Source organism: Psammomys obesus, unplaced genomic scaffold (genome assembly GCF_907164565.1).
Source record: "Psammomys obesus unplaced genomic scaffold, mPsaObe1.curated_primary_1811, whole genome shotgun sequence".
Lineage (NCBI taxonomy): Eukaryota > Metazoa > Chordata > Mammalia > Rodentia > Muridae > Psammomys > Psammomys obesus.
In genome coordinates this window covers 3,747,155-3,771,762 of record NW_026596131.1, presented here as the reverse complement: position 1 = coordinate 3,771,762, position 24,608 = coordinate 3,747,155, and the positions used below count along the sequence as shown (strand labels likewise).

General features: G+C 52.1%; 1 protein-coding gene across 1 annotated transcript in view; it reads left to right on the top strand.

Annotated features, from left to right (window-relative positions):
- The window catches only part of Cacng4 (calcium voltage-gated channel auxiliary subunit gamma 4), a 58,988-nt gene extending 36,312 nt beyond the window's left edge, over positions 1-22,676 (top strand). Inside the window, exons 2-4 of the mRNA XM_055592580.1 lie at positions 13,244-13,327; positions 18,350-18,490; positions 19,813-22,676. Of these exons, the coding sequence (XP_055448555.1) occupies positions 13,244-13,327; positions 18,350-18,490; positions 19,813-20,351 (764 nt within the window). The 3' untranslated portion in view covers positions 20,352-22,676. The remainder of the gene's footprint in view (positions 1-13,243; positions 13,328-18,349; positions 18,491-19,812) is intronic.
- The last annotated feature ends 1,932 nt before the right edge of the window (positions 22,677-24,608 follow it).

The following is a 24,608-nucleotide window of genomic DNA, read 5'->3' as shown; positions in this document are numbered from 1 at the left end:
TCTGCTCGCCTCATGAAATTGTCCCTTGGAGCTTCCTTGAAGGAAATCTGACCTCAGCAGCTTTCGGCAACATTGATGCAAGCCTGTAAGACGTGGTAACGCTTGCCTTTTGCATGCCTGTGAGACGGGCCCCCATATGAATAAGACTCCAGGTTCAGGGGCCAGCTGAAGATGCTGAGTGGTCGCCTGTACCACAGCTGTAGCGATCTCCCTGTGGTGTGCCTTGAGAAACACTTCCCCAGGCAACCTCTTCAGTGGCAGACTCAGCTCAGGTTCTCTTCCTTCGAACGGATGAATTTTTTTCCAAGTTGGCTGTGACCTTCCTTCCTCTCTGTCCTGAGTGCCGATGGCTCATCCCACGGCGTCTGGCTATCCCATCACCTTTTTACATCGCCATACTAGGAACCAGTGCTCCCAGCACATGACTGTGGGGACCAAACCATAGCAGATGCCTTTGTCCGAGGCCCAAGTCCCCGTAGCCCCTCTTCTTTTCTGTTGAGCTTGCAGACAATGTGGCTTGTGGTCCAACCCTTCTCATGGTGGTGCTCTTCTGCAACTGGCAGCCTGTGAGGGGAGAGATGGCTGATTCTGAGGCACCCACACCCACCCATCCGCATGCCTGCCTGTTTTCTTCCTGCCCCTCAGTCTAACGGCAGCCAGCAAGAGGCTGCCCAGCATCCTTGGCAGCTGCAGGAAGCCGTGGACTTAGAGCCAGAATTAAATGCGTCCTTAGAAGGGGTTCCAGTATGAGAAGACATGATAAAGAGAGGGCTTGTGTGTCCTGGGCAAGCAGAGCCTGACAACTCCCAGGCAGCTGAGCTCCTCTGGGACTAGAGGCAGTCACGCAGGAGCCCTAGGGTAGGGCAAACCCTAACAGGCCAAACGATGCCCATCCAGGCTGAGAATAGCATCAGAGACACCCAGAGCCTCTAGAGAGCAGCACCTCTGAGCATGAGTCATGAGGGGTTTTTCTAGCTGCCAGTCACTCTCCGGTTTCACAATATACTTTCCCGCCCCCATTGTGGTGCCTTGGAGCAGGTAGTGTTACATGCAGCCTCCCCCTCCCCCAAGAGAGAACCTCAGGCTGCCTTTGTAACTGAGTCTCATCTGCCTACTTCTTCGGCCTCAACTCCCCCATTTTTTTTCTCTTCCAAAAGCCCAAGTCTTGGAGTCTTCTGGGCTGCCATCTGCCCAGCAGTGCTTAAGGGCTCAGCTCCCTACGGCCCTCATATCCCCATCCAGCACTGAATTTCTTTGAACCCCCATATACCTGCCCCCTCCCCGCCTCATTATTTCAGGTAACGTGTCCACTCACCTCTCCATCCGAGGTGTTTGTCCTCCCAGACAGGATCTGTGTCCTTTCACTCCCAAGGGGGCCTGGCATCAATACGGGGACGGTGATTTAAAGAAAAGAATGAGTCAAGGGTCGAATGGGTGAACCACATCTAAGAGGAAATCCCTAAGCGTCACAGAAGGACAGTGACCTTCCGGGTGATGAGGCCATGAAAATAGGAGGGAGAGAGAGAGAGAGTTGGGAATGTAGTCTCTTTAGTAGATAGACCACTTGCTGAGTGTGCACAAAGCCTCAGCTCTCAGCCCTGTATGGCGTGAGGGTGGCCGAGCACCTGGAATCCCAGCATTCCAGAGGTGGGCATAGGAGAATCAATCAGGAAGTCAAACTCAGGAGGGATTGCCGTGGTTTTCTGCAGGTGTGGGTGACAGGGTCACCGTTTGGTTGAAGAAACTGTCCAGACACTCAACCCCACACAGCTGCCTCTGGAGAGGTCATGGACGGCTCTTCACTGAACTCCAGTCAAACAACAGAGTCGGGGTGGGGGTGGGGGGCACCCCTGAGAAGTAAGGAGGTGAAAGTGCTGTCCTCTTTCTCCTCATGACGCTGGGATCGGAAACAGCTTTTCTGACCTCAGTGCCAAAGCCTCAGCCATGTTCCTCACTCGCGTGTTGTCTGAGGCCCTGGACTCCCCTGTAGAGCCCTTTCGCTTAGCACCACTGAGAGCCTGTCAATAGAAATCTCCAAAAGAGCAGAGGCCGTGTACGTCTTCATCTCTCTCATCATTGATTTTTTTTTTGCTACAGCAGAAATACTCCGGCATGTGGACAGTAGCCAGCACAGTCGCTGGTCACCTGCTGGAGTTAACAGAAGTGAGTGGTCCTGTTCCAAGACAGCCAGCCTCCACATTGTGACTCTGGCATTTGTCGCTCTTCCGTTGCTTGGGGATAGTGAGGGTGTGGGGGTTGGAGAAGAGTGGGGTACACTTCTAGCTCCAGAGCCTGTCTCAGACATGGCATCTATCAGTTTCTGCTCACAGCCCAAAGGACAGCAGGGTCACCTACCGCAGGACCATATCCATGGGGAATATCCATCCACGTAGTAGTCACGTGCCCGATGGAAGGGAAACAAGTGTAATGAGAGCCTGTTCCGTTGCGTCTCCAAGACGCCATCGCCTAGCAAATAGCGAGTGCTCAGGAAATATAAATTGCGTGAAGAAAATCTTTGATTATTTAAACAGGGTCTCAGAGTGCCGCTTGAGGCCAGGCATCTAGGGAGAGTGCAGCACAGCCCTGCCGCTTCTCAGAGCCTGGTGTTCCTCTGTAGGAACCCAGGGGAAGGTTTTCCAGCAGCCCGCCTTGCTGACTGGCGCTGGAGAGCGGCCAGCCCATGGGAGACCAGAACGCGCCAATTGGGAAATCACAGTCATTAGGAAGTTTTCTATGGAGATGGGCGTGGAAGTGGAGGGAACATGAAGAGGACCCCCTGTGTGGGGAGCAGGGCAGGATAAAGAGCCTAAAGGGAGATCGGTCTGGGGCTGCAGGTTTGTTGACCAGCACTCCTGGCCAGTCACCCACTCCCAACTCTTAGGTTCCAGGTTGGATGACTCCCCTGCTCCCAAATCTTACATTGATGTCATCACTCCAGTACCTGGGATTGTGACCCTGGTTAGAGTTAGGGTCTTTAGAAAGGTTACCCATGGTATGAGGGGCTGGCGAGATGGCGCAGCGGGTAAAGGTGCTTGGTGCCAACCCTGATAAACCTCGACACGCGCACGACAGAAAGAGAGAACTGATTCCCAAAAGCTGTCCCTTGACCTCTACCAGTACATTGTAGCTTGTGCTCAGAAGAGAACCACAGTGAGCCACAATGAAGAGAACCACAGTGCTGAGGATGTGCTGCTTCCGTACAGGAAGTATAAAGGCCTGGTCTCTGAGGCCTAGTGGTCTGGGATCAAATCCCAGGTGGATGCCTAGCAGCAGAGGGTGGTGGTCCTGTCTGCCCCGTGGAATCAGGATGAAGGCTCTATTGATGAAGCAGGGAGGCTTTAAATGGTACCTAGCGTGCAAAAGGTGCTAAGTAGTGATACCAGGGGTTTCACTCCTGTGAAGCCTGTCATGAGGAAACACGGCCACCGCCTTCAGCTCTGCTGAAACCCTGCCGCGCTCTCGGATCTCTGTCTGGCCCACAGAGTCCCAGATCACTCCTGGCCCAGGTGTTTTAAGGCATGGAAACCTTTGCCCGAGGCTGCCGGGCCGTTCCTTGAATGGGATGGAAGCTCGCCCGTGGGTGAACGGCTCTAGGAAGGTGTGGCAGTGAAGTGGCGTGGGAGCAAGAGACCCAGAATGCCCTGCTCTGGGTTCAAGACTTGGGCCGCTTGACCTGTGTGATGGAGCCAAGAACCACACACTGTCACCCCATCTCTGTGCGCCACCAGTGAACTCCCTCTCATTTGGACTGATTTGGAGATTGCCCAAGTTGGAAATGTTTGCAAAATTCATAAGCTCTAAAGTTTGCAGTTGATACAGTGACTCGGACAGATGCAGGGTGTTGAGCCAGGTATGGTCTTTGCCCTTGCCTCATCTTGTCTGGGCATTTTCTACCCATGCTTCTTCTTAGCACTGAGCCATGCCTGTGTCTCCTTTCCTCCTCTCCTTCCTTCCTGACTGTCTTTTCAATTATTTTTTGCTCATTTGGTTCTCTGTCTTTATGTCTCTGTCTTTCCAGTCTCTCTGTTTCTGTGCGCCCCCCTCCCCCATGTGTGTAACAGAAGATAGCCTTGCGTCATTCCGTAGGCACCACCCATCTTCCTCCTCCCTCCTTTTTACATACCTGTGGGTGGTATGGGGTCTGTTTGTGTGTTCCCACATGTGTGAGTCCAAACTCAGGCCCTCGTGCTTGCACAGGAAGCACTTTAACCATGGAGCCCTCTCCCTGGCCTGCATGCACAGGGCTCAGAAATCCAGGTGGAATGGCTGGCCAGCAAGCTCCAGAGCCCTGCATCTCACCTTCCCAGTGCTGGGATTATAATCATGTACCACCATGCCCAGCTTCTATGTTCGTGCTGGGAACCAAACTCAGGCCTTCCGGCTTACAAGACATCATCCCCATAATCGCAAGTTTGAAACGGTGTCCCCTGTGTAGCCAGGCTGGCCTTGAACTCACAACCCTCATGCCCCAGCCTCCGGAGTCCTGGACTCAGGGGCTATGGCACTGTACATGACTGTTTTCTCCGGTGTGCGATGGCACATCTGTACAGATTTATGGAACGCAGTGTGGTGTTCTGATGCATACACACAATAATTACGTTTGCATGATTGGAATCTCCATCCCCTCACTTAGCATTTCTTTGGAATGACATCTGTGGCTCTTTTCCACTCTTCCTGGCTTGACCGGGAAAGTGGGGAGCCTCCGCAGGAATCTATCCCTGGATTTGGCCTCTGTGTCTTCACCGCCACCCGCCCTGAATTCAGCCTCAATTTCTCGACAGCAGTCCACAGCTAAAACCCTCCTTTGTCTGCAACTCCCTGCCAGTCTCCTTGTCCATGTCACATGTAAAACGATATAGATAACCATTTATTTTATCACCTTGGGTTTCAATTCATCCTCACAGCAGGGGGGTCTGTGAGAGCGCCTGCTCTCCAGCACCTAGCATTATGCTTAGCAATCTTTACACACTCAGCAAAAAATACAGCTGAGAAGGCCCAGCATGGCTCAGCGGAGCAAAGCACTTGCCACACAAGCATGACAACTGTGTTTGGATGCCAGCATCCGCATCAAACTTCAGGAGTGGCCACCTGGGTACCTATAACCCCAGAACTGTTGGAGGAAGGAGACAGGAGGGTCTGGGGTGTGCTGGCTCTGGGCCTAGCTCCAAGTTCAGTAAGAGACCTGTCTCAAGGGAGCAAGGCAAAGAGCCATAGAGCAGGGCACCAAATGTCATCTCTGGTCTGTGTGCACCCGTAAGGGTGGGGTTGGTATACACACACACACACACACACACACACACACACTTTCGAATATACAATATATATACACTATGCATATACACACACATACCCCTTTGACCCCTTTTAATATACAACATATATACCCTGTGCGCACACACACCTACCACACCATACAGCTGAGGAGTGAAAGAGTGAATGAATGAATGAATGAATGAATGAATGAATGAATGAATGAGTAGGTGATGGCCAGGTGAAGGAAAATACCATCGAGGAATGAAGCGAAGGAATGTATGCATGTTGAGGAGGGAATTGGGTTGTGAATGAATAGACGTGCCCCACAGAGCACCCTCCTCCGCTTGCCTACTCTGCTCTCCATATACATGGAGTCTTCAGTCTTTAGTGCTCCTCCACCCTGCCCCGCCCACCTTGGCGGATAACGAAGCTGACCTTCATCCCAGGGTTTAGACACTGCTCTTGTCTCCAGCTCTACAGTCCGGAAGCCATTTCTCCTGAGCTCTGCCTCACTCTCCTCTCCAGCTCTCCATCATGGGGGAAAATACCTAGAGGCTTCATCCTTGGGTCTGTGTAGTGACCCGAGATGAAGGCACCTCCCTTCAACTCCAAAGGAGCCTTTTTATAGAGATGGAACAGGCTGATGGCACAGAACACACACAGCACACCAGCCTTGACCTGAGCCAAAGCCCAGGTTTGTCTGCAAACAGCGTATATCCTAAAGGTGGCCATCCTGGAGGACCAGACCTGAAGAAGAAGGAAGCCCTGGCCCCAGCTTCCCAGAAGTAATTTAGAATGGACCACAGAACCTGTGCCCAAGGGACAGAGACTGGAGAGGTTCCTCCACCTGCCCCGATCTTATCTTCCCCCGCACAAAGCGTACTGGGTGGGTAGGGATGGCGGCAGAGCTGTTCCCCCAGGCAACTCCCCATTGCTTCAAGCAGGAAGCAAGAACTGATTGGTGCGGCTGAGTTGAGGAATGGACAGGGGACATATGCATGAGGCTGATGGCTGCAGCAGATGTGAAGTGGGCAGTGGAGTGTCTGTATGGCTCCTGGTAGGTGCTTCCAGCTTCTGTTAATGCTTCTGGGTCTTGAGTGGTGTGCTACTCTGGAAAGGCTATGTAGGACATAAAGGATTATGTGAATGATCACTTTTATTAAGACAGCAGCTGCCGTCCTTTTCCCTGGGATTCCCTTAATTAGAATGGGCTGCTAAGGTGCCTCTCACCAAGGCTGGTGTCAGATGCCAGCATCCTTGAAATGACTCAGAAGAGTGACTAACCACCCCAGCTTTCATACTGAAAGTCTTGTGTCTGGAATCCCTTGTGTCTGTGGGCTTGGTCACCCAGGCTGTCTGTGTTGGCATAGGTAACCTCTGAGGTATGACCTTCAGAAGGATCATAGAAGGACAGGCTTCCCCATTTCACTACACACACACACACACACACACACACACACACACACACACACACCTACACTCACACAAACTCCTGCCACCACAGTTCTTACCTGGTTCACCAGCTTCCACAGCTCAGGGCATCTGTGGCCATTTCAGATATGCCTCTATCACCATGTTTTCCCTTAAAATGGAAGGATCTAGCCTCTTTTAACAAGCGTTAGGGGCTCATTTACAGGCATGGCAGAAAAATTCAGAAAACGCTAAAGGAATTCGCAAGCTTAGCTCATGCATTATCCTACCACCGATCTTGGGAGATTTATTTCCAGATATTTCCTATGCCAGTACATATGTATGTATATACGTGTGTGTGTGTGTGTGTGTGTGTGTGTGTGTGTGTTTGTGTGTGTGTGTGTGTGTCTTTAGAGGAAGTGGCTCGTGGTGGAAGGAGATGATTGGACATGGCTGCACATCTCCACAGGATGCCATGGAGTCCCTAGCAGGAGCACCCCCTCTGGCCCTTTCCTGAGTTTTGCAGATGAGGACATTACTTATCTGGGGCCACTTGACTCGCATAGTCTTACACCAGTAGCTTCCTGATCTTCCTGAGGGCGCCTGTGTCCCTGTGAACACCCTAGTGCCTCTGTATCCGTGTGGTGGGGTCAGTCCAGGGACTCCAAGAGAATCACTTAACCAAAATGAACCTAAACACCGCTTGACAACACAGCAGTGCTCCGTCTTCCAGAGAGAGAACTCCAGCGAAGTGAGTTGGAGATGGCTTTCTCGCCTACGTCTCTCGTCAGCCATTAATTTCCTCCCTGTTAAATGCCTCAAGCCAATGCTAACAAAATTAAACCTGACGGAGATAAATATGAAGTTCCCGGGGCCTGAAAGTGTTGCACGCCATGTAAACAGGCTGAGGGAGGTGAGGTGACGCTTGTGGAAGACACTCCCAGGAAACTGAGGCAGCGGGGATGCTAGGTCCCATCAACAGAAGCAAGGGGTCCAGAGAAGGAGGATGCGGCCTGGATGCTGGGTTTGCTGCTAGATGCTATGCTTCGGACTTTCCTAGCTGCCCCTAACTGGGGGAGTGGGAGTGAGGAAGGTTCTTGGAGCCACCATGAAAAAAAAAAATAACTAAAGCTGTCCAACCAAACAGGACATTTAGGGGAAATATCTCAAATTCTTAGCTTCAGGGTCAGGGAGTAATCTCTTCCTTTTTTTTCGGTCAATGGGGACAAAAACAACGGGTGACCACCTGTCCCATTGCCCATTCCCTCCTTGGACTGTGATGGGGTACAATTGATTGTAGTGGATCCAGCTCCCCACCTGTGAATTTGGGGAGGCCCATGGAAACCCTGAACGACCTCTTCATAACTTGATTTCATCTGCAAGACCCCCTTTTCAAAATAAGGATCTGCTAGATGGAGAATTCAGAATGTCCCTCCACCAGAGGCCAAGCTTTGATCCTCAACCTGTGGCTCTATTGGGAGGCAGTACGGTCTTTAAGAGGTGGGGACCTTAGCTCCTTTCCTTTTTCTTTGCCCCCATCCATCGTGAAGTGAGTGGGGCTTCACAGCCCCCTGCTCTTATCACTGTATACTGTCCCACAGACTCAAAGAACCGCAGCCTGGAGCCTCAGAAACCGTGAGCCAAATCAGCCTTTCCATGGTTCGTCTCTTGCCGTGGTTTGTCTGGAGTGTTGAGTCACCATGATGGAAAGCTGACTGGCCTGGGTGCCCACACAGCTACTGCAGGTTATACTGTAAAATGCCTTTAGGGGCAGCATAGCTTAACCAAGTTTATGCCGATCTCTCTACTCTCTCTAGATATGTGAGACAGCAGGAGGAAGAAGGAAAGAAAGGGAGGGAAGGGAGAGGGAGCAAAGGGGAGGAGAGGGAAGGACCAGAAAAGCTTATGCAGAGTACGTGCATTCAGACTCCCTTTGGCCATTATCCCACAAAGTATGGACCCACCGTGTAAGGACAAAGCCTCCAAGAAAGAGAAGAGATATATCTATATATATCTAGAACCGTAGACACTCATGCAGCCATGGAGAAGTCCATGCTTCAGAATGAGGCGCTGGGGAGATAATTCAGCCAGAAAAATGCTACACAAGCGTAAAGTCCTGGGTTCAATCCCCAACACCCAAGTAAAAAACCAAGAGTGTTGACATGTATTGCATCTTTCAGCCTTGGAGAAGCAGAGATCTCTGGATGACAGCCAACCTAGCCTACTTGGCAAGTTCCAGGTTAGTGAGAGACCCTGCCTCAAAAAATAAGATCAATAGTCCTTGAGGAGGGACGCCCAAAGCTGACCTCTGGCCTCCACACATGTACCCAGTACTTTAAAAACAAAGCCACAGGCCTGGCCTGGTAGTATTAACCCCAGCACTTGGGAGACAGACACAGGCAGAGATCATGCAGTCAAGATCAGCATAGTCTATATAGCATGTTCAGGCCAGCCAAGGCTACACAGTTAGACCCTGTCTCAAAGCAAACCAACAAGAAGCTATGAAAGCTGATAAGTGTGCTACAGGATCTTGTTTACAAGTCTGTATTAGATAGATAGATAGATAGATAGATAGATAGATAGATAGATAGATAGATAGATAGATAAAGGACCTGGGGCATAGTTCAGTGACAAACTACTTGCTAAGCATGCTCAAGGCCCCAGGCTCAATCCCCAGTGCCAGAGACATCAGGTCATGGGTATAGTTAGCTAATGCTCAAACTGTAGATGGAGAACAGTAAATATACCGGAAGGATGCTTAGAGCAGATGTCTCTGTATGTTTGCAAGCTAGCGTTCCAGAAGCTGGACTTTATCTTCAGGTTGAACAGACAAACACACGTTACCCTTACATAGGCTAAAGCCCTTTTCCTCAGTGCTGGGCAGGGAGGGAGCGCTTACTTCCCTCTCATTCCTGTGGTTTTCCTTTCGGACTTTTCTAGCATCATTTGGATTGATATGGGCCTACCATTTGCCTGAGTAAAAAATAAAATTTTGTTGGACGGTGGCATCATGCGCCTTTAATCCCAGCACTCGGGAGGCAGAGGCAGGCAGATCTCTGAGTTCAAAGCCAACGTGATCTACAGATTGAGTCCAGGACAGCCAAGGCTACTCAGAGAAACTCTGTTTCAAAAAATATATATAAATAAATAACAAAAAAAAAAAACCAACCAAAAGGAAAAAAAAGAAAAGAAAAAGAAAAATTTTCTGAAGACTGAAATTTTTCATTGGCGAGATGTTTGCAATTATGGGTCAGTGGCAAGCGAAGGCTCTAGATTAACGCATATGATATTCTATTTTTAAAGTAGAGCTTGGCAGCCGTTCCAAAGCCCTGCTTGTCAGTCTCTCTTGAAACTAAGAATGTTTCTGTCACATGACCCAACAGTTGCACCCCTGGGCGTTTGTCCCAGAATGGTAATAAACATATTTTTCCCCAAGACTTGAACACGAACACCCATAGCAGCATTGCTGGGAACAGCTGGGAACCGCAGCATCCTTCAGGGGGTCACGATCTAGCAGAGGACGCGGTTCCCGTGCTGTGGAACACTGCCCAGCCGTGGAAGGCAAAGCCACCAACACACAATTGGGAGCTGAAACTCAGGAGACTTGTGCTGAGTGCAAAACGCCACCCCACAAAAGTGACTGCGCCGCATAAGTCCATGTGTCAGACAGTTTTTTAAAGGGCAAACTACCACAATTGAGAACCGCGTGGTGGTCGCTGTGGGCTCAGGGGAGACTGGGGTAAACAGGAAAGTGGGTGTGGCTAAAGCGGGTGGGCAGCTAGAGGGATCCTTGTGATGGAAGGTTCTGAATCACAGGAAGTCGGTGTCACCATCCCGCGTGTGACATTGTGCTGGTCTTGTTAGGTGTGTTGCCACCGAGGAAACAGAGTAAAGGTCATTCCGTGTCTTATTTCTTCCTCTTTATCTATGTGCGTGTGTGTGGACGTACACGTGTGTGCTCAACAGCATGGGCATGGGTGGAGGCCAGAAGTTGACCTTGAGATGTCTCTCAGTTGTTTTATTATCATGCTTATTTTTTGGGTGTGTGTATGGACATGCATGTGTGTGTGCCTGAGCTACTGTTGGGTCTTCCGTCATTGCTCTTCGCCTTAAATATTGAGGCAAGTCTCTAGCTGAAACCAGATCTCACCATTTGAGCTGTCGGCTAGCCAGCTTGCTCAGAACTCCCGGTATCTGCTCCACCCCTGGCACTCCCCTGGGGGTCACGGGCAGGCCTCCTTGAGGGTCAGAATTCTATATCCTTTCTAGGGATCTGAACTGCAGTCCTCACACTTGCATGCTGAGTCATCACCCCACCCTATTTCTTTTGAGGCAGGGTCTCTCACTGAACCTGGAGCTTTCTGACTGGCTAGACTTTGCTGGTTGGCTGGTGTGCCCAGGACCCTCCTCTCTCCACGCACCTTCCCATCCTGGACCTTGAGGTCATAGAGTTCCACCACATTCACATGGGTTCTGGGGACTCGGCTTCAGGTCCTGATGCTTGAGTGGTGGGCACTTTACCCACTGGGCATTTCCCAAGCCTCTCCCATCATTTCTTCCATGGGCATATGAATCTACAGTAATTTAAAATAAGGTATAATTTTTTTTTAAGTGCAGGGTCCAGGAGTAGATTATGTACTTAGTATGAGCAAGGACTTGGGATCAAATCCCAGTACCCCTTAAGGCGGGAAGAGACCCCTAGCTGTGTGCATGTGTCTGGGAGGATGTGGGAAGACAGTCCACAAGGCTGGCAAGTCAGCTGCAGGACTGTCGCTCTGAAGAGATTGTCTTCTTTTCCGATCTCTTATTATTTGACTTGTTCCAACAAGCAAGTGTGACTTGGTGATTTTTTTTTTTTTTAGACCCATGAAATAGGAAAAAAAGGGGGGAAAAAAGAAGTGTTGGGGTTGGGCGGTAGCAGAGAAGTCTGCTCATCCCATTCCCTTTTTTTCCCCCCCAGAAAGGGCTGGTTCTGGGTCTACAGGAATATTTTTTAATCTGGGGTGGCATGTCTCAGGAGTGAGGTGGGGGCTTTGGCTGGCCCACTCAAACCTCTGCCAGCCTATCTGCCCCCAGCCATCCTGAGGCCAACCCATTCTGGTAGTCTATCCCCTCCTTCACCAGTTCTTGCCTTTGTTCACTGACTCAACCACTCAGGGACACACAAAGCAGATGTAGGGGGGTGGGAGATAGGGGCTCTGGGACCAGCAGCAGTGAACCTCCCTAAGTCATCACCAAAGGCCGAGAACCACCTCAGTGTCTTGCCCATCTCATCTCACCTGGGTCTAAGAAGGGACCTGAGAGGTGAGGGCTGAGAATAGAGATGAGAGCTGTGCAGGTGAGGACCCCTGTTCCCACAGAAAATTCTGTCAAAGTACACCCCACCCAAGATACCGCCTCTGAAACCCTCCATCTGTCTCTGGCCTCTCTAACCTGGGGTCCAAGGAAGCATGGCTGCCACCGTCTGTTGCAGCAGCAGCTGAAGGAGAGCTTGGAGTGGGGCCGCTGGTCAACAGCTCGTTTGTAGCCAGGTAGGAAAGCAGCCTGCTCCCAGCTCGGCAGGGAGCCCTTAGTTGGACCCACAGGAAGACAGATGTGGCCCTGGCACACTGCCAGCCTTCAGTACTGCTCCCACCCTCCGGGAGGTCAGGCTGTGGTTGCTGGAGGCCAGCGGGGTGCTTGGCAGCAGCGGCGAGAAAATCACTGGCTACAGCTGGGAATAGACCGGGCTCTGACCAGTTAGCAGGTGGGGAGGAAGAGCTTTGGCCATAGGCTACAGGAATCAGGTGGCTGGGTAGGCATGAGGAGTTGTCAGGCATGGGCACAGAGTGCCATATCACCTCCTCCCCGTGTGACTTCCTCTCTGCTGGTTTGGTTAGTGGTGGGTATCCCCAGGCTGCAGGGCGATGGGAGGAAATGGATGGAAGACTGGAATAGGGAACTGTCCTGTTCGTTTTGAGTTTACTAAACAAACCAGGAATCCTGCCCTTCTACTTTATTGGAGAGAGGAGAAAGCCAGTCAGGAGATAGCTGTGGCCCTTCTGGAAGTTTCCTGGCTCCCTACCTTCGATCAGATTGAGGGAGTTGGAATCTGAGGCCATTCTAGCATTCATTCATTCGGTGTGAGGGTTTCATCCTTTACTGTTTATCACCGACCTTCGCTTCGCTGAGTCCTGCTCTACCTGGAAGGCCTTCTGCCCATTCTTCAAGAACAAATTCTTGGTCATTTGTCAAGCAGCAACTCTAAGAGTCCCCTTGGGTCTGGGGATCCCATCTGCTGCTTGGGGCCTTTCGTCCCTACAGTGACTGTTTCATTCTTGAGGATGTCAAGGCTAAGCCATAGGTGATGTGGTTCTGGTTGAGGCTCCCCTCAGTGTGCTAGTGTTCTGTGGTATGTGTGTGTGTCTGTCCATGTCTGTGTGTCTATGTGTGTCTGTCTCTATGCCCCCATGCGACACTAAGCAATGGACATTCTCTTCTCTCTCCCCCCGTGACCTGCCCACAGCTTCCACATCTGGAATGAATGGTTGCCTGAACCCACGGGACACTCACAAACTGTGTTTCCTTTTGTTTCCTTCAGGCATCTATAAAGGGCACTGCTTCCGGATCAACCACTTCCCAGAGGACAATGACTACGACCATGACAGCTCAGAGTACCTCCTCCGTGAGTGACAAGTACCCCAGCTGCTTTGTGTGAGGAGGGGAAAGGAAGGGAGGGGCTAGAGAGGTGAGCCCTGTGGACTTGGCCCCAGCTCTTCGCCCTGGGGGCTTCAAGCATTTTCATTCAGAAGTCCCGAGCTCAGGGGGCAGGAACCCAGTTATCGCAGCAGAGGCCTGATGTGCTGTGTCTCTGAGTGTGGGTCAAGGGCCCAGGCCCACAAACACCGAGGCCCAAACAGGAAGCTACAGCTTCAAGGGACCGCTGGTGGGACAAGCGAAGTTAGGGGTAGGCACTTCCCCTGGGGATATAGTTCAGTTGGTAGAGTACTTGCTGAGGGTGTACGAAGTTGTGGGTTCTGTCCCCAGCACCGCTTCAGCACAGGTTAGTGGCAAAGGCTGTAATCTCAGTACTCCAGAGTGGTGGAGGATCAGGAATTCAAGGTCGTCCCCTGCTGTATAGGAAGTGTGAGGCCAGGCTGGGTCACATGAGACCCCAATTTTTAAAAGATCCAAGCCCGTACAATTGTTCGCACCAATAATATCAGCACCCAAGACTAGAGGGAGGAGGACCAAGAAACCAAGTGCCTCCTCTGTTGTGTAGTGAATTTGAGGCCGATCTGAGCTCTGTGAGGCCCAGTTTTGGAAAAAAAAAAAAATGCTTAAAAGGGGCTGGAGAGATGGCTTAGAGGGTAAGAACACTGACTGCTCTTTCAGAGGACCTGGGTTCAAATCCCAGCACCCACATGGCAGCTCACAATTGTCTGTAACTCCAGTTCCAAGGGATATGACACCCCCACACAGACATGCATGCAGTCAAAACACCCATGTATATCAAATAAAAATAAACTTTAAAAAAAGAAAGAAAGAAAAAAGCTCTGCCCAGGCCACACCCACCTGAGGGGCCGAGCATCAGAAACACTCTATGTAGGGGTTACCTCTAGCTTCCTGAGGTGCTAGGGATCTCACCGTTGCTGATGGACATGGCAGGGCCTCCTCTGACAGGTGACCCTAAGTTCGTTCAACCCCAACTAACACAGCCACTGCCTCTGCCTGTGGGGCTGCCAGTAAGCCTCTGCTCCCATCTGATCTTGTGACTGAGTGATACCTCCCAATCGGTACCCATAGCACGTGCTGAACCCCCAAATGATAAGCTATGTAGAGTTCATCCATGGGCCTCTGAACACCTCTCCTCCAGAAAGGAGGAAACCACAGCCGGAGAGGGGCTAGAAACAGATGCTAGAATTTCCATGTCATTCCCTCTTCCCCATCAGCCAAAAGACACAAAGAGCTGCTTCTCACAGCACTCCCTGGGGCCAGGCCCATCCTCACACATAGAGCCCGATACCAGTGTGTCCTTAGAGGAAGCATAATTCACTGTGCACCTGATTATGGGTCTTTTTCCCCCTACAAGAAAAGATTTGGATGATGAGTCATCTGATGAAATAGAACAGCACGGTTCCCATGGAGCCGAGGCCAGGGAAGCTGCTCCAGCCAGGCCCAGAACGTGAAATAACATGACCAGAGCCCTGCCTCCAACCCACTTCCCTTCTCCCCTTTCATTTTCCTGTCCTCTGATTCTACATATGAGGAGCCCACACTCTACCAGGTACATGAGATCCCATTAGGGCGGTCATAGGTCGTGGAGGTTGTATGCTGTCCAACTCTAGGGACGCCACTTGCATAAATTATGGTGTGAGTGACATCCTTTTGGTTCTGCGATGCAGGACGTGTGAAAGGGGGCTGGGAGGACAGAGCTGGCTTGGCAAGAGTTGTGATCCTTAGGGGAGAACGCAGCAGCTTCTTCATTTTGCGGCTTGGCAGAGAGAAGCCTTGGGAATTAACTGCATCAGGGGCGTTGTCCCCCAAAAGCCAGGGTTGGGGGCCTTGATGGTTTGGTCCACACAGTCAACCTCCTGGGGTCCAGGACAAGATAGTGAAGGACAGAGTAAAGGCCCTGAGTCACACAAATCACGTGAGCAGAAGCGCGGGCCCTACAGGTCCTCAGCAGTGTCCCCTGAGTACCTTGAGAGTGCCTTGGAGTGACAGTGTCAGTAGGACAGCTGTCTCTCTCGCAAAGGACATGTTCCCAAATGTACAAGATCCCCAGAGAGACCTGCTGATCTGTAGCAAACTAGTGTGCGTCCGTTTGGTGCCTGTAGAGATGGGACCCTGAAAACTGATTTCCACATCCCCCCAGAACACAGGGAAACCCGAGCCGGCTGGATACCAACTTTTAGGCTTGTGAAGGTCATAGTCCCTGTGGCCACAGGTCCTGTGTCTCCCAGGCTGCCCTGATTCCCAGTATTCGGCCCTCTGGTCTCTGTCCAGACTGTTATCTCCGGGAGCACAGTCTCTGGAGGCTCATGAGATGAGTTCGTCCATTTCTTCCTTCACTTAACTGAAGCTTACCGTGACTCTATCACATGCCCGTCACCATCCTGAGCAAGTGGCACGGAAACAGCTCTGCCCTCCATGCGGTGTCAGAGTGCATGCGTTTGGAGAGCACAGAAGGGAAGGCCTGGGAGCCAGCAGCCCAGCAGGCCCAAGGCTAGGCAGCTCCTCACCCCATTTTAAAAAGTTCAAGAAACAAGCCAGCCCTGAGCCTGAGCCGCACATCCCCAGGCCTCCCAGAGAAGCCGGACTTGCGTTTTCAGTTACACCATTGTCACTGAGTTCCTGGAGGCCTCTGAGAGTTGCACACTCACAGCTGGGATTTGAGGGGGTCACCACGTCATGCCCTGACGAGAGTTTCTTCCTCGGGTGTGTCTTGTCCCCTGTCATCCCTGCCTGTCTTGTCCCAGGCTTGGCACCTCCCTCCTAGGTTCAGGATTTCCGGTTAGATGGCTGATGTCTGTGCCAAGCCACAGTGCTGGTTGTCAAGGCAACTGTGAGCCCACAGTGGGGCTTAGAGTAAATTTCAAGATAGTGTCCATTCTCCAGAGAGCTATATATAACCCCCCATGGCTTGATACGGTCATGGAGGCGTGGCTGTCTCCAGCCGCTCAGACACGTGTTTGGCAACATGCTCAAACATCTGAGTCCATGCGGCAAGGGACAGGTGCTTGCAGGACTCCCCTGGATGGCTGTACCGCTGAGCCTCAGGCCTCCAGTGTCCTTTTGTCTGGACCACCTGACTGGTCTGCAGAAGGCAGGGCAGGGGCCTGACCCGGGTCTGGCTATCTCTGCTCAGAGCTATGTTTGAGAAGCACACAGGAAGCCTCCTCCCAGAGCCTGAGACTATAAGAAAGCTAAGAGGAGTCGGGGAGGAAGCGCCAGAGAGAGGAGTTCCATTTACTGCCCCCACACAATCCCGTCTCTGTGGAGCAGGGGCTCACACTGTGGGCGTACAGAAAGGAGACAAACGCCGCCTTCAGAGGCTGCAAGGCCCCAAGCCAGTCAGCTGGCTCAGGAGGGGCACTTGCCCGCACTTCCTGACTCACTGTCCTCCCCTGGCGCCACCAAGGCCCACGCAACTAGAGTTCTCTAGGGCCGTGAGGACCTGGAGGAGGCCAAGCTGTGAACATCTCTCGTGCCTTGTTCTTTTCCTCTGACCTCCACCCTCCTGGGTGGGTGCCAGAAGCCTACTGTGTGCTTCAGTGGCCATCCATTTCCTGAGGGGCTATCGTGAACCACACGACTGAAAGCAATGGAAACTGACCCCTGGGGAGGCTGAAAGTCAGAAAGAGGAAGCATTGGCAGGACTCTGGCCCCTCTGTGTGCTCAGGGGAGCACCAGAATTTCCCAACCATGTCCTGCCCTCTGACTCCATCTTCATAATGTTCTCCCCTGTCTTAGGAAGATGCTGTCGCTGGACTCAGGGACCACTTGGTTTGTTCAGGATGGTCTCAGCTTGAGGCCCCTAAGGACCCTGAACACATATGTGATACCTTTTCCCACGGGAAGCCATATCCAAAGGGAGAGGGCACAGTCAACCTTGTGAGCATGGTATCACTACCATGACCAAGTTAGGAAACAGTGAACTCAGGTGGTCACTGAAGTTCCCCGGCCCCGCACCACCTCACCACTAATTCGCGCTTTTATTTTGTGAGATTCTAGTCAACAGCAATTCAAAGTCAAGAAATGGAAAATGCCAGAAATACAAAACCCGTAGTTTTAAGGTTTGTTTGTTTGGGTTTTTTTTTTTTTTTTTTTTTTTTTTAGCTAATTTTTATTACAGCACATTGTTACAGGGATCCTATTTTATTATTAGCTGCCGTCGTCACTTTCTATTGAAATTGCCAATTAAGTTTTATCATGGTGGACTGGCAAGTAAAGGTGCTTGCCAGGTGTGCAAAGCATGGTCATCCGAGTTCAATCACGGAACCCACATCAAGCTGGAAGGACTAATTTCACAGAGCTGTCCTCCGACCTCCACCTTGGGGCTGTGGCGTACACGCCCACACAATGATAACAACGAATGCGAATTTTAAATGTTCCATTTATCATGAGTATAAGGAAACAGAGGGTCCTCGTCCGACTCAGGACTTGGCATGTTCCCCTGGCCGATGAGGAGGACACTGAGTTAAGCCGTGTTCTCGAGTGAGGAAAGTGAGTCTTTAATGAGTGACGTGGCTAAGAACACACAGCATGTGACAGAGCAGGGCTGACTCCCAGTCCCACTGACTGTGCCCAGGTCTGTTCCCCCAACCGTTGGTCAGGCCCGGCTTTAGGGTACACCGCTTGCCAGCCTTCTGATGGCCCTATGGGACCAGGAGAGAGCTCAGCGGGCAGTGAGGTGTTGTGTCGATATCATGCCATCCAGAACACTAGTTACCGTTACTGTGGCCTCCCCGTGCCACAGAGGCACTCCACTTCCTGTCATCTGAAAGAACTGTGACCCACACCCAGTGACCTGCTTGCGGGTGTGATTATGGGTCACTTGGCTTCTTAGAGAGTAAACAGCCAACCTATAGCCATCATTTGCCCAGGTCCAGCAGCGGGACTCCTGGGAGAGACGCCCCTGGCCGTGGCAGGGGGAGGCGGCTGGACTCACTGCCCTCTCCACTTTGTTCCCACCCTGGCCTAGGTATCGTGCGAGCCTCCAGCGTCTTTCCCATCCTCAGCACCATCCTGCTCCTGCTCGGAGGGCTGTGCATCGGCGCGGGGAGGATCTACAGCCGAAAGAACAACATCGTCCTCAGCGCAGGAATCCTCTTTGTGGCTGCAGGTGAGCGGGGCTGCCGCTCTGGGACGGGACCGTGCAGCACCTGAGCACGTGGCCTTCAATGCCGGAAGTGCACTGAATGCACTGGTGGGCGAGCAGTCCGAAATGACAGCACACGGTTAGCTTTAAAAGGCCAGTTAACTTTAAGAGGCCGGGTTTGTAGGACTGGGTCAGGGATGGGGGGGGGGGCGGCTTAATGGGGTTTTCGAGGTGATGTCAGTGTCACAAATGGGTTTAGGGAGGTTAATTGGATGGTGTGAGAATTTCAGAAAGTCGGGCATTCCAAATACAGCCAAGGCAACGGGCTGCCGGGTGCTTCCCAAACCTATCACGGGGTCGGGAGCTGGCTGAGTTGGATATTAGGAAAGAACCGGAAGATGCCTGGGATGACAGGACCCAAAGGAGTTTGCCCTATAAAGGGACTGGGATAGGAAGGACGGAGTGACACCCACTTGCTTAGCATAGATTTGTGTTGGCTGTCACGAGCTACCTAGAGTTGGACGAAGCTATATTGGAGGGTTATAGGCAAAGGCTGCACTCTTCTAAGGGGCGTGGTCATCACAGATGGTGTGTTCTTCTGGGAATGGTAGATTTTTATCTCTCACAAGCACCCAAGGGTGACTGGGCTCAGAGGGGGAAGCTAGCTACCAAGATGGCCGAGATGGTGGGTTCTAATCCCGGCACCTGGGAGGTGGAGGCAAAAGAATCAGGAGTTCCAGACTGGGAGGGATGGCTCAGTGATTAAGAGCACACTGGCTGCTCTTACAAAGGACTGGGGTTCAATTCCCGGAACACACATGGTGGCTCACAGCCATCTGTAATTGCAGGAAGACAAGTGTTGTACAGACATACAGGCAAAGCACCAATACACATATACATAAAATCATTTTCTTAAAAAAAAAGATCAAGAGTTCAAAGCCAGCCTCAGCTATGTAGGGAGGTCTGAGACAGCCTCGGCCATGTGAGATCCTATCATAAGGAGAGGAAGGAAGGAGAAAAGAGGGATAGAAGGATGAAAAGAGGGTAGAAAGAAGAAAAACGAATCAAGTCAGCTGTGGCAGTGCAAGCCTGTAATCCCAGTACTTGGGTGATGAAAGAGTAATTGGAAGTTCAAGGTCATCCTTGGTCACACAAATTCAGGGCAAGCCTAGGCTACATGAGACTGTCTCAAAAAAAATAAATAAACTACCATAATAAATGAATATTCATAGAGGAGAAGACAGGCCACCATCCCATGTTCGGTGGCCTGCCCTCCTGTCTTGTCGTTCCTACTGTGAGTCTAACCCCTAGCTCTCTCCCTGGCCCCCTCTCTCACTTCTTTCCAGGCCTCAGTAATATCATTGGCATCATCGTCTACATTTCCAGCAACACGGGAGACCCCAGCGACAAACGTGACGAAGACAAAAAGAACCATTACAACTACGGCTGGTCTTTTTACTTCGGAGCCCTGTCGTTCATTGTGGCGGAGACCGTGGGCGTCCTGGCTGTGAACATTTACATTGAGAAAAATAAAGAGTTGAGGTTTAAGACCAAGCGCGAATTCCTTAAGGCCTCTTCCTCCTCTCCTTACGCCAGGATGCCCAGCTACAGGTACCGGCGACGGCGGTCCAGGTCCAGTTCAAGGTCCACCGAGGCCTCGCCCTCCAGGGATGCGTCTCCCGTGGGCCTGAAGATCACCGGGGCCATCCCCATGGGAGAGCTGTCCATGTACACGCTATCCAGAGAGCCCCTCAAGGTGACCACAGCCGCCAGCTACAGCCCAGACCAGGACGCTGGCTTCCTGCAGATGCACGACTTCTTCCAACAGGACCTGAAGGAAGGTTTCCACGTCAGCATGCTGAACCGGCGGACAACTCCCGTGTGACCTGCCCACCCACCCCTCAGCACCAGCCTCCCCCGGAGAGGCTGTTTTGGGTGACGCACAACAGGGTGACCCTTAAGATTATAGAGAGTGAACTGGAGCCAAGAGCAACCCCCACCCCTGGCCTCCAGAAGATGCTGATTTAGAGTGAAGGAAGCCGGGGGGGGGGGGGCCGGAGTTAGGGCTAGGGTAGGGAATGAGGGCTGACTTTCTCCCAAGACAGGGTGTTTTGCTGCCCTCTGGGTGTTTGGAACTTCTCAGGAAGCCCAGCTGTTAGCCAGAAACTGCATCAGCCTGCCACTTGGGAATCAGGAAAGTAGTCGTGCCAGAAGAAGATGATGTCAACCCCTTTTCCCTTCCCCGGGCGGTGGGCCACAGGAAGGCCTTCTTCCAGATACTGGGAGCCCTGAACTCCCATCAGCTCTTTCCCACCCAGAAGTTCCTGTGTCCTGGAGCCTGCAATGAGCCGAAGCTCACTCCTGTCCCCTCTGTGTCTCCCTCTCCCGGCCTCTGGCACCCTGGTGGAACCGGTGGTTGTATATATCTGTCCTGAAGAGAAAGCTCGATGGCTAACTGGTGCTTCCGCCTTGAGCTGTCCTGAGGCCGGCTGCTCTCCACCTCAGGAGACCAGGAATCCAAGGCAAATGCAGAGGCTCTGCTGGCTTTTCTACCTGCTTCTGGAAGTTTCTGCTGCCCTCAGAATGGTCAGGACAGGCTGACTAGACTTGGAGGTCTAGAGGATTCCATGGATCTGAGGAAACGTGGGCCTGTGGCCTCTTGCTGTGTCCCTCCACACTGGCCTGAGGAACCACTCTGTCCCCTGAGCAGCAGAGGGTCCCGCTGTGAGGTAGAGCTGTACTCCCACCTCCAAACTGATGTTCCGCAACAGATGTACAAGCTTAAGTACAAGAAAGGGAAACCGGAGGGTGAGCAGAGACCAAAAAGAAGAAAGGAAGAGCGTCCGTTTGCAAGTGGTTATGAATCATTCGTTCTGAAGAGCAACAGCAGGAGAGCAAGCTGCACTCACCTCTTCGTCCTAAAAAATAGCAACAGCATCTCCCCAGCAACCGTCATTATAATTTATTCTGCCGACATCAGGGCTCAGTGGACGTTTGACTCAAGGGGCCATGCTGGGCTTTCTAACTTTGCCCGAATCTAAGGATGAATTCTGTGTCTTACAGTTTGTCCAACTGTCCACCCCCTCCACCCCCACCTCCCTTTTGAGGTGAGCAAGAACCGCTTGAGAGTGTCCAGGTTAGAAGGTGAAACTTACCCTCTTTTCTATAACACACGTGCTTTCTAAGGATCAATTGTTTCTTACTTTTTGAGACTTCTTAATCCAATCTTTGAACAGTCATCTGTGACCCCGGTAACTGTCTCACTTAGAAGTGACAAGCCAATTCTTACCTCAGTCACCTGCTCATGGAGCCCCCTAGGCTAACTCGGAGTTCAGACCCAGGTCTGTTTATCCTTCCCTGCCTGCCTTCCACTGTCCCCACCACTGCCACAGGAAGGCATCTCATGTCCAAAACCCCGGGAGCTGGTGAGCTGAGATGTGAGCATGCCAAGGCTCCTCTGTGCTTGCTCAAAACCATTCCCCGCCCCGCCCCGCCCCCGCCCCACCGCTGGCCAGGTTGGCTCCGCAGTGTGTGTGAAGCATGTACAGCAGTAAGCGCCAGGGTCGAGACATGTGTGGTCTGTCCCTGCTGCAGGCCCTCTCCCCGCCCGCCTCCCCGCCCTCACCTCTCCTCTGCCACCATTGTAACATCTAATGAGGCTGAAGGGAGCCCCAGCCCCCCGGGGGAGACCTGTCTTGTCTCTCCTAGAGAGCCGGTGGGACTTCCGCACAAGCCTTTATCCCAACTGTGGTCCCAGAGGTTTCCACGATTCCACATAAGAGAGCTGTGTTCCCATGACTCCTACCTCTTGTCCAGTTCCAGGCAGAGTACACGGGCCCCACTCCAGGGACCAAGACAGAGAAAGAGAAGACACAGAGGGGTAGAACACAGGGAGAAAACCTCAGCTGCTCCAGGCCTGACAACCTTCCTCCCACTGACTGCTGGCCTCGTTCTGGGGACCCTGGTCTCCAGCTTGCCCTCCCTGTGGGACAAAGGGAGTAGAGCCAGACCCTACTGCTGACAGGCTCGGATCTGGTTCCCTCTCTGAAGGGAGATAGGCCTGAGCCTACTGTCCTACCCTTCCTCTGTCCCACCCCCTCCCCCCTGTGTTGTCCACCAGGTAAGCCCCTGTGATCCTGTACCCACCAATGGTTTGGGATTGTTAGTTCTGTCTCTCTCTCTCTCTCTCTTTTTTAATTAAATAAAAACATTTTTAAAATGTCCTGTTTTTAATATGGGGAGGCGGGGAAAGCGCTTCTCTGGAGGATACCCAAGAGAAAGAGAGTGAGGCGGGGAGGGCAGACAGCGTATGACCAAGACTGGCTTTTCTGGCTTGACTCTGAGGACCAGGCAAGGCTTAGTCTGGGGTTACCACTGAGCTCCTTCGCCATGGAGAATCTGGGAGCAACTAAGCAAGTCGCTGGGTGGGACTTGGTAAAAGCCTGAGCTCTGGGGGCATGGGAACTGGTAGCTCAGGATACCAGAACACATTTTCCTAGGTGCCCTTCTGAGGTGGAAAGAAAGAGGCCTGGATAACCGGGACACAGAACTTAAACAGGCTGGGGCAGAGGTGTGGGGACAACAGGGCTCAGCCTCCTAATTTGGTGCTCTCCCCTGGGTCCAAGGTGCGAGACGCCTTCTTGAAGGAGACGCTAGCTGAGACAAGTGGCCAGCAGGCTTCCCTTTGCTGATACAGGGCTCAGCTTCCCACAAGCCAGTCAGGGCAGCCAGCTGTCACTGCCCCTGGCACAGGGAGGAACGGGATAGGACAGGGAGAGGAGGGCCAGGCTGACCCATCCACACAAGCTATACTTGGCTGATTGCGTAGGCCCCAGCAACAACTGCTGTGAGTCACCAGCTTCTCCCTTGCATGGCCTTTGCTGGATATCAGAGGCATGAAGAGAGATCATCAATGATTTCCTTTAGTTCCACCCACCTGCAGCCCAGGGACCTTCCCAACCCCTGTCACCATTCCTATCTTGTATGACTGTGATTTGGAATATTCTTCCCAAGAGTGATGAGCTCTGTTGGTCTCTCTGAAGCCATACTTTTTTTCCTTCTTCAAGGGCTTCTTGCACCCTGATCCCAGGGAAGGGCATCAGGCTAGGGACTGAGATCTGTTGTCCCCATTCCTCTGCCCTCTCCCAGCCTGTCTGAACTCTCTGTTGTGGCTTCTTGTCCCTCTTTCAAAAAACCATGTCCCCAAGGATGCTGAGCCATCAGCTCCAACAGCCTGAGGAGTTCAGGCTTCTGCCAGGTCCCACCAGTGACCACGGTGTAGACTGGCTGTGCCGCTAGCCTGGAGCCAGTTCTGCCTGGAGTTAGCAACTTGTGCCAGAATGCTCGTGTCCACTGTTTATTCTTAGCCTGGAGGAAACCCTGGCTCAGCAGAAGCTGTCCAGCCACCCTGGCCTGACTCTTGTGCCAGGCTGCACTTAGGGACTTGCCCCCACCTCCTGTGGTCACGTGGTCACGTGTTGAGTTCAGCTGAAATTGCTGCCTCCAGAATCTGTAGAGCTAGGTCTGTTAGCACCAACACAGAAATCAATGTTGTAGTCCCTTAATGTGAATAACCTCTAGGGCCAGGGGTCTAGGGAGTGGGGGGCCAGGGAGGTGCCTCAGCCAGTAAAGTGCCTGTCTTGGAAGCATGAGCACCTGAGTTCCTTCTCCAGAGTCCATTTAAAGATCTCAAGCTTATGGTGGTGGGTGCTGGCAATCCCAGTATTGGGGAGGCAGAGACAAGAGTATCTCTGGTGCGCTCTCTGGCCAATCACATGAGCTCCAAGGCAACGAGAGACCCTGCCTCAAAGGACGAGGACAGGGTTCCTAAGGATGGTCTTCATACATACGTGCACACATGTGAACCTACACACACCCAAACACACATGTATGTATGTACGTATGTTGGCTTTTTGAGACAGGGTTTCTCTGCGTAACAATCCTGGCTGCCCTCGAGCTCACAGAGATCTGCATTCCTCTGCCTCCCAAGTGCTGCCATCGAAGGCGTGTGTCGCCATTTCTAAAATAAGAAAAAGTAAACATTCACAGCCCATCCCTGGGCCAGCTCAGCAGCCACCACTCTAGCCTTCGCTGTGTTACTTAAGAGTAAGCCAAATACACGCTCCACAGCCCCAAGTGTAAA